Here is a 9,427-nt window from a genome sequence, read left to right on the forward strand (position 1 = left end):
GTTATTGTAGCTATCTTATTGCTTTTGCCATGTCTTATAAAATGCTTGCAACGCATGCTTATGAACATGATTGATGGTGGTGGGAAACAGCTTTTGTTAGCACAAAAAGAAAACGGGGGAAATGTGGGAAGCCTGCCTGAGATATGGCTGCGTGAGAAAGGACATAGCAGCCAGACTCAGCTAGTCTCTGTGTGAGAAACTAGGCGTACGTGACTGAAGCAGGGCCAACAGTGCCCTTGAAACACAGGTGCAGAGATAACAGCTGGGTTGTTGAGAATAGTTGGTATGCAGTAAAGAAAATTAACGAGATGGGAACTTGGAATTGCAAGGCTAGCAATAGAAAACAAAGCATTAGTGTTAGACCCAATCCTGAGCTTAGATTTTGCAATATGCATGAGCTAATTATTGTGTGTATAAAAAACGACTGGTTAAACAATAAAGGCGAGACTTTGTTGACCATGACAGCATGAGACATGTCTCCCATCTTTTCCAATAAGCACGGACATCTTTCACCAGATCAGGTTGTTCAGAGCCCTGTCCCAGCTGGACTGGAATGTTTCCAGGGATGGGGCATTGACCACCTCCCTGGGAACCTGTCCTGCTGGATCACCAAGCTCACCATAAAAAATATTCTCCTTATCTCCCCACCTGAACCTCCCTTCCTTTAGTTTAAAACCACCACAACCCTCTGTCCTATTGGGACAGGCCCTACTCAAACCTTGGTCCACCATTGGATTCCCAATGAGCCGGGTTTCCATGGCAATTGGCAGGACAGGTGAGCCAGGTGTGGTGTCCCTGGGAGGGCTGCCATGGAAACAGTGGCCAGCACTGCCCCTTTCTGTCTGCCTGAGCTGCCTTTGGCCCTGGCAGTGGCGTTTGCTGCTGGTTCCGCGGCGCCTGAGCAGCCAGCGCGGCACAGGGCAGGTGGCCATGGCACAGCCCCCAGCAAGGGATCCCCTCTGCCTCTGGCCACTGACACCAGCCCTGAGCAAGGGGCCCAGGCAGTGGGCTCAGGCCACTGGCCATGGCCACAGCCCCTTGCCATGGCCCAGGGCAGCTTGGGGTGATGATCCAGCCTCACTCCTGGCCCAGCCCAGGCCTGCAGTGCCCTTCCCCACAGCCTGTCTGCACAGAAGCACTTCCAGGGCTCTCTGCATTTCCCTTGCCCTCACTCTGGCCTCACTCACACACCTCCCAACAACCCACCTGCAGCTGGGAGCTGCAAGGAGTTCAAAGCTTGTCTGTCCTTCAGGAGTTGGTCTAATTCTGCCTTCAGCCAACTCTGGATTTGTGTTTATTGCAGAATTTCCCGTGTGTCTAAATCATTCCTTGCATCGTTCTGCCTTGGGGAAGGGTAACCTCCTTGGTGGCCCCTTGTCCTTGGCACACACTTGAGGATGGTGTCTGTTTTAAACGGGGAAGTTCAAGAGTTTAAGATTGCTAAATAAGGAAAAAACCTCAATTTTCCAGAGTGCAGCCAGTTCTCTGAGCAGTGCAGGTCCCAGGTGAGTGAGGAGAGATAGGATATGGTTCAGGAATCTGGAGCAGGGTTGTCCACAGTTGGTCAGACCTCAGGGCTCAGCCTCTTTCACCAGGCCAGTCCTCTTTAGGAGAGACCCTGCAATCGCCTCTCCTGTATTAAAAACAGAAATAAAATACACCCTTGAAAAAAGGAATGTGGATTTCTTAGAAGCCCTTTGAAATATTTCTCCATAACTCTAAGAATAAAGACTTCCTAATGAACTGCAGCAGACCAGAGGGAAATCAAGGCACAGCCATAGTTTCTCAGGACTTCTTTGATCCTAATGAGCCCCGTGTTGCATTTGGTGCTGAGCCCTGGAACCTCAGGGCCTGAAAGGACATTACACAAACCTTTCCAAGAGTCCAAGACAGAGGAAAACTGCAAAATATCTCAAAGCATTAATGGGTCCCACTGAGGCCCATCCCAAACACAGGCTCCTCATGGATTCCTTGAAGGAGAGAACTGGAGTCCAGGATTGCACAAAAACTTCTCAGAGACTCAGTGGCCCAAAGAAGTACTCCAATTACCCTGAGTACCTTGAAGCATTGATTAGCCCCACTGAGTGTTGTTACTGGCTGAGAATCTCAAGGGGCTCATTAAAACAGATAATTGGGGGCCATGATTCCATGAACCTCTTACACTCAGAGCCAAAAAAAAGTTCTTTATTAAAACTTGAGTAGCCTGTAGGATTAATGAGACACAAAGACTGTTTTTACTGACAAGGAATCCCAAGGGACTTGTTAAAGTAGATAATAATCGTGTGGCCATCATTTCACAAAACTCTCACAGAGTCACTCTTAAAATGGAAACACCAAGTTCCTTTAAAATAACGGAAGTACTCTGAAGCATTAATGAGCCCCACTGAGTGTTGTTACTGACAAAGCCTCTCAAGGGACTAATTAAAGCAGATAATTGGAGGCCAGGATTGTAGAGACCTCTCAGAGACACCCAGGCAAAAGAAAAACCCAAAGTCCACTGAAAAACCTGCAGTCCCTGGGAGCATTAAGGAGCCCCCAGGGCCATTCCTGACCAAGGCTCCCCAGGGACTCCTTCCAGCACATCCTTGAGGCCACTGCCATGGGAGGGGGATGCTGAGGGCAGGACAAGGGGCTGACAGTGCCCAGCCTTGCTGGGGCTGTGCCAGGAGGCCCCAGGGCCTCAGGACAAGGTGTCTCCTCACAGCCCTTGGTGGCACAGAGGCTGCTGTGCCCCAGGACACCAGGACTTGGCTTCTCTTTGTCCCCACCTGTCATCACTGCCTGCAGTCCTCTGCTCTGCCTGGGGCCTGGGGACACTTTCTCTGTTATGTCCCTCAGTGGGACCTATTAAAACTTCAAGAAACTTTGGAGCTGGATTCTGACTTGAAGCTCTTGAGAGGTTTCTTCATCTCCCTGTGAGAGACTGATGTTCAGGGCCTCAGCACAAGCCCCAAGAGGCTCATTAAAGTCCTTTTGCTGTGTCTGTGCTGCTGAGCTGGGCTGGGCTCCTGGCACAGAGGCAGCTCCTGGCAACCAAGAAGAGCTTAAAAACACATTTCTCTTGCTGAGCAGCTCTTCTCCCAGCCCAGCAGGGCTGGGGCACTGCCTGCAGCCAGCCCGGGCACAGCACACAGGCACAGAGAGCTTCAATCACTCAGGGCTGGGAAGGGGCTGAGAAGTGACTGCGGGAGAATCACTCCCAGCCCTTGGCACAGGAACCTCTGGCTGCAGGACAATGCAGCTGCAGCTCCTGCAGTGATCTCCTACAGCTGGAACATGCCAATGCCTACAGACTCTGTGAGTACATTCTCTGATTGTGTCTTGTGTGGAGCAGCCAGGGGTGCCCAGGGCTGTCCTGCAGAGCAGGGTCCTGCAGCCCAGGGCGCTGTGCTGGGGCAGGGACTCTGCTGCCTGCCAGGGACAGCTCTCAGCCAGCCCTGGGAGCTGCTCCCAGCACTGGGGGACAAGATCTGGGTGGAATGAGACAGCTGGTAAGGCTTGGAAGTGTTCTCCTTGTGTGGTGAGGATGCTGCGTTGTTCAGGACTGCTCCCAGCATGACATTTAACTCTAGAACATTTCCAACAGATTATCCAAGAGCACAGCAAGGCAGGGGCTGAATAAAAAGGGAAAATCGTGTTTTGTTTATCTACTGCCCTGTGTTGACTGGATGGGAATTTACATGTAGGCATTCATCTCTCAGCTGAGTTTGAGAACAATTAAATAATTTTCTCTCAGCCCTTAATAAACCAGGCAGTGACAGAAATCAGCACAGAGTCCCTTACTGGCAGCATCAGTGTCACTTTTGCAGTCTCCTCAGGGTTGCTCTGTGGTTGCCATCAGAGCCTGCAGAGCCAGAGCTGCCCCTGGGCAGTGCCTGAGCTGGGAGGGGTCTGCAGGGCAGAGCTGAGCCCCCAGGGCTGGGCTGGGCTCTGGCAGCACTGGCAGGGCCCAGCCCTGGGCACAGGGAAGCAGCTGCAGGCAGGGACAGCTCCAGGCAGCAGAGCCCTGGGCAGGCAGTGGAGGGAAAGTCCCACCAAGTTGTGCTGGGATATTGGAAGTTCTCTCTGAACTGAACTATTCCATTATTTCATTTTTTAACAGATCTCCATGCCAAGACACTGGCCAATGTCCAACAGCAGCTCCATCAGCCACTTCCTCCTGCTGACACTGGCAGACAGGCGGCAGCTGCAGCTCCTGCACTTCTGCCTCTTCCTGGGCATCTCCCTGGCTGCCCTCCTGGGAAACGGCCTCGTCATCGCTGCCGTCACCTGCGGCCACCACCTGCACAGCCCCATGTTCTTCTTCCTGCTCAACCTGGCCCTCAGCGACCTGGGATTCATCTGCACCACTGTCCCCAAAGCCATGCACAATTCCCTCTGGGACACCAGGGACATCTCCTATGTAGGATGTGCTGCGCAGCTCTTTTTCTTTATGTTCTTCGTCGATGCAGAGTTTTCCCTCCTGACCATCATGTGTTATGACCGCTATGTGTCCATCTGCAAACCCCTGCACTACGGGACCCTCCTGGGCAGCAGAGCTTGTGCCCACATGGCAGCAGCTGCCTGGGCCAGTGCCTTTCTCAATGCTCTCATGCACACAGCCAATACATTTTCCCTGCCCCTGTGCCATGGCAATGTCCTGGGCCAGTTCTTCTGTGAAATCCCACACATCCTCAAGCTCTCCTGCTCCAAATCCTATCTCAGTGAACTTAGGCTTGTTTCAATTTGTGCCTTTTTAGCTTTTGGATGTTTTGTGTTCATTGTTTTCTCCTATGTGCAAATCTTCAGGACCGTGCTGAGGATCCCCTCTGAGCAGGGACGGCACAAAGCCTTTTCCACCTGCCTCCATCATCTGGCTGTGGTCTCCCTGTTCCTCAGCACTGGCACATTTGCCTACCTGAAGCCCCTCTCCGTCTCTTCCCCATCCCTGGATCTGGCTCTGTCAGTTCTGTATTCGGTGGTGCCTCCAGCACTGAACTCTTTCATCTACAGCCTGAGGAACCAGGAGCTCAAGGCTGCAGTGTGGACACTGATGACTGGCTCATGTAATAAACATTAAACTGCTTGAAAACTTCTCCAAATCTTTTGTAATTAAAGTCATGTTCAGTAGTTCCTGCTCATTTGTTTATGGTTGTTTTTCCTCAGCTTTGCTTTTTTAATGTTGTCAACAAGATATATCTTCGTGCCGTTTCTCATTTTGTTTCTCTCCTCCTTCCTTGTGGAGGAGAGACTGTGTCAATGAGGGGCTGCACTCTTGGTGGCTTTAAAGGAACTCAAGGATCTCCCAGCCAAGTTTTCTGCAGAGATGCCCTATTTGTTCCCTTCTCTGCAGCTGCAGCAGCAATGTCTGTGTGCAGAGCTGGGGGCAGATCAGGGCTGGCACAGCAGCTGTGGCCAGGAGCAGCAGCCCTTGGTGTTGGCAGTGCTGCTCCCGTGGCCCTGCCCCGCTGCCCTCCTGGCCCTGGTGTTGCTGTAGGGCCTGAGTGCTCTCGGGGCCGGGCACAGGGCTGGGGGTGGCAGTGCCGGGGCTGCAGCAGGGACAGGCCATGGGCACTGCTGGGGCAGTGCTGACGCCTCAGGGCAGGGCCTGGGGGCTCCAGCCTCCTTGCCCAGGCTCTCTCCATTTGAAAATCAAGGTTCACTTTCTTGAAACAATTTATAGGTTTCAATATTAAATATGCATACATATATATATATATATATAATTAAGAAACAGAAAGAAAACAAGGGATCTCCACCAGGGTTCCCTGGCATGCAGCCAGAAAGGACACCCTGCCCTTTCAGAACACCAGTTAAAAAGGATCAGTATGTTACATATTCAATAGACTTGAATGCATTATTCAGACATTGCTTTGAGTTCAGATGCCATTCCAGTTTCAACACCCCCAAATCTGCTCCTTTTTACTCACTTAGTATTCTCTTTGTCCTTGTTCTTGGTGGTGCCTCTTGGTTGTCTCATGTCATTTTCTGATAACAGAAGATCAATTAATTCCTTCTTGGAGCTTTGGTTCACTGCTATCTTCATCTGGATATTTCAGGAATGTGGGCAGACCCCCTCTATCTTTTGGTTTGGTCGGTTTAGATGTTGCAAAATTGTACTTTGCTTTTAATTCTATGGTACAATCCCCTAAATATATACATATTCATCACATCACCATTTTTAAACCTTGTTAAAAAGAAAGTAGACAAACTTTCCCACATTATACATATAGCATTCATTTCAAATTTTGTAAAAAAGATGAATTTATAATATGTATTAATAAGAAAATCCTCCTCTTCCCTTTTTAGGAATGAGAAGTGGGTTTTATGGGAATGGGTAAATTGTAATAGCCACTTAGCAAATGTATATAAGCAACACAATTTTAGAATCAGGTGTCCACAGAAGGTTTGGTGTTATCCCCTGCTGGAACTCAGCCCTGAATAAATGATACCTTCTTTAACACCAATTTATTGTAACGGAGTCCTATAGTGATATTTTGGAGATTTGGTAACAGTGTGACCTCACGGACACAAGGAGTCAACAGTGACACTGTGGAAACCTGATGGAATAAAGGGTCCTTTGTGACATTGCAGAATCCGATGGAGCCAAGGGGACATTTTGACACTGTGGGGCTGCATGGAACCAAAATCCATTTTGGCACAGCAGGGTCCCATGGAACTGATGGTCCATTGTGATGCTGCAGATCCAAGGAGACCATTGTGAAACTGTGAAAACTGATAGAACCAAAAGTCCATTGTGACAGAGAAAGGCCTCATGGAACCAAGGGGCCATTGTGACACTCAGCAGCCTCATGGAACCACGAGCCTTTGTGACACAGTGAGGACACCTGGAGCCAAGGGGCCATTGTGACACAGGGGATCCAAGGAGACCATTGTGACCCTGAGGAACCTCATGGAACAAAGGGTCCATTGTTACACTGGGGGGCCCTGTGGAACCATGGGGACCATTCTGATGCTGTGGTGCTCCATGAAACAAAGAGGCCATTCTGATGGTACCAAGGGGACAATTGTGTCACGGTGGGGCTTCATGGAACCAAAGGTCCATTGTGACAATACAGGGAATCATGGAACAATGGAGACCCTTAGGACTCTTTAGGACTGGAGTGGTTTGAAAGCAAAACCAGTGAGATACTCCAAGTCAGAAATACAATTTTTTTATAAGAAGAAGAAAAAGAAGTAAAATAAAATGAAAGCAGTAATACAGAAGATCACTGACAGCGTCAGAATACAACTGACACCCTTTTGGTCAGGGTGGTGGAAACAGTCCAAAAGTAAGTCCTCCTGGAGTGGGAGATGTGGGTCCTGTTAGAAGTAGAGATGGTCTTGTGGAGAAAAAAGGGTCCAGAGATGGGTCCAGGCATCCTTCAGGAGTCCTTTGGGAACACTGCATGTGTGGTGACACTTGTGGGATTTTTCAATCTATGTGAAAATGGTTTGGCTCCTCCTCCCTGGGTAGAGCATCTCAAAATGGGACAATGTAATGTGTCATGTCATGGATGAGCTTTAATGGTCCATTAATAGAAGATATTCCCATGGAGGTAATGAAAGACTGAACAGAGATAAGAAACAATGCCCCATCCAGTTTTAACAGATGCCTTGTTATCAGAAAGGCAGCCACCCCCCTCCCTCCTGGAGTTACAACAGAGAAAGAAAAAACACCTCCCCAGCAGGATTTCAACACATGGAATAGAATAAACATTTACTTTGGTTATAACCCAAGACAGGCACCCACTGGATCCAGGGCACCATTTTACCACAGGAGGGCCTCATGGAATCAAGGGGACCACAGTGACACTGTGCGGCTCCATAAGAACATGGGTCCTTTCTGACACTGTGACAAAGGAGTGACATTGTGACACTACAGGGCATCATGGACCAAGAAGGCCATCTTGACGCAGTGCAGCCTCATGGAACCATGGAGACCATGATGACACTTTGAGACCGTGACTAACCTAAGGACCTCTGTGGCACTGCAGAGACTCATGGAACAAAGGCTACAACAGTGACACTGTGAGTCCCCAAGGGACATGGTGGGCATTCTTACATTGCAGAACCAGGGGTCCATTGTGACGTAGCAGGGCCTGATGAAAGCATGGAGATTTTCTCCCAGTAGCCCAAAGTGTGATCCCAGCTGCTGCCTTTCAACATTAATAGGAGTCCAGTAACCTCCAATATGATCCTAGTCCCATGCCGGCACTCCCAGTATGGTCCCAGCATAATCCTAGTTCCTTCCAATCATTCCCAGTATGGTCCCAGTAGCCTCCAGCTAGATCAACCCCATCAGTCACAGTATGATACCATTTGCTCCAAGCATGCTCCCAGTTGCTCCCATTCACCCGCAGTACAGGGATGATGTTCATTTTATGGTTCCAGTGACTCTCAGGTACCACCAGCATTAGTCCAGTTACTCCCAGTATGATCCCAAGATGAGCCCCCTGTTGTCCCAGTCACTGCCAGCATGAACCAGTTGCATCCCCCGTGGTTCCAGTTGCTCTCTTTCACTCTCACTTTTGTTCCAGTCAGTGCCAGTCTCTCCCGGTGTACCCCAGTTCCTTCCAGCATATTACCAGCCCCTCCCAGTTCCTTCTGTCATGATCCCATTTGCTCACAACCACTCCCAGTCAGCCTCTGTGTAGTTGCGCTCACTTCCAGTGTGATCCCAGTCACCCCCAGCATGCACCCAGTCACTCCCAGTATATCCCATTTGCCCCCAACAAGGCCAGAATTGACACCTGCAGGATCCTCACTCCCAGTTTGAATCCAGTATGATCCCAGTCTCTTTCAGTGTGATCACAGTCTTTCCCAGCATGGGCCCAGCTGCTGCCAGTATGATCCCAGTATAATCCGAGTACAAACCAGTCACTCCCAGTGATGCCATTTCAAGGCACACATTCCCCTGCTGCATTCTGACCTCTTCCAGCTCCATTCCTGCTCTTCTTGCTGGCTGTGAGATGTCCAGGGAAAAGGAGAGGAGGAGGAGGTGGGAGGAAGAAGCAGAGCAGCAGCAGGAAACAGAGGAAGGACATGAAGAGGAGGGACCGAGCAGCTCCTGAACCCACAGTCCCCCAGGAACATCGGTCTCATCCTGCAGGTGCCAGGGGAGGGGGATCTTGCCCCAAATATCCCGGGTGGTGTCACAGGGTTTGGGGTTTTGGAGGGGGGATGCTTGGGGCTTGCAGGGCTCCAAAGCCGAGCCAATATGTCCCTGGGGGGACATGGGGGGGTCCCCAGGAGGTGTTTTTGGGGATCCTCATGGTGGCAGACCCCCGGTGTGGGTGGGGGCCTGTGGGTTCCACCATGGTGGAGGTTGAGCTGGTTTGTTTGCCGCTAGCATGGTCCCAGTTCTCCCAGTTGCCCCTAGTATACTCCCAGTCTCTCTCAGTATGATGCCAGTCTCTCCCAACATGCTCCCAGTCATGCCCAGTTG

At 50.4% G+C, this 9,427-nt stretch overlaps 1 protein-coding gene across 1 annotated transcript; it reads left to right on the top strand.

The window, feature by feature from the left end:
* Window positions 1-4,126: 4,126 nt before the first annotated feature.
* Window positions 4,127-5,059, top strand: LOC136374922 (olfactory receptor 14J1-like). Its single transcript, XM_066340300.1, has one exon. It carries the CDS (start codon window positions 4,127-4,129, stop codon window positions 5,057-5,059), a length of 933 nt encoding a protein of 310 aa, XP_066196397.1.
* Window positions 5,060-9,427: the final 4,368 nt, after the last annotated feature.

Source organism: Sylvia atricapilla, unplaced genomic scaffold, assembly GCF_009819655.1.
Source record: "Sylvia atricapilla isolate bSylAtr1 unplaced genomic scaffold, bSylAtr1.pri scaffold_211_arrow_ctg1, whole genome shotgun sequence".
Lineage (NCBI taxonomy): Eukaryota > Metazoa > Chordata > Aves > Passeriformes > Sylviidae > Sylvia > Sylvia atricapilla.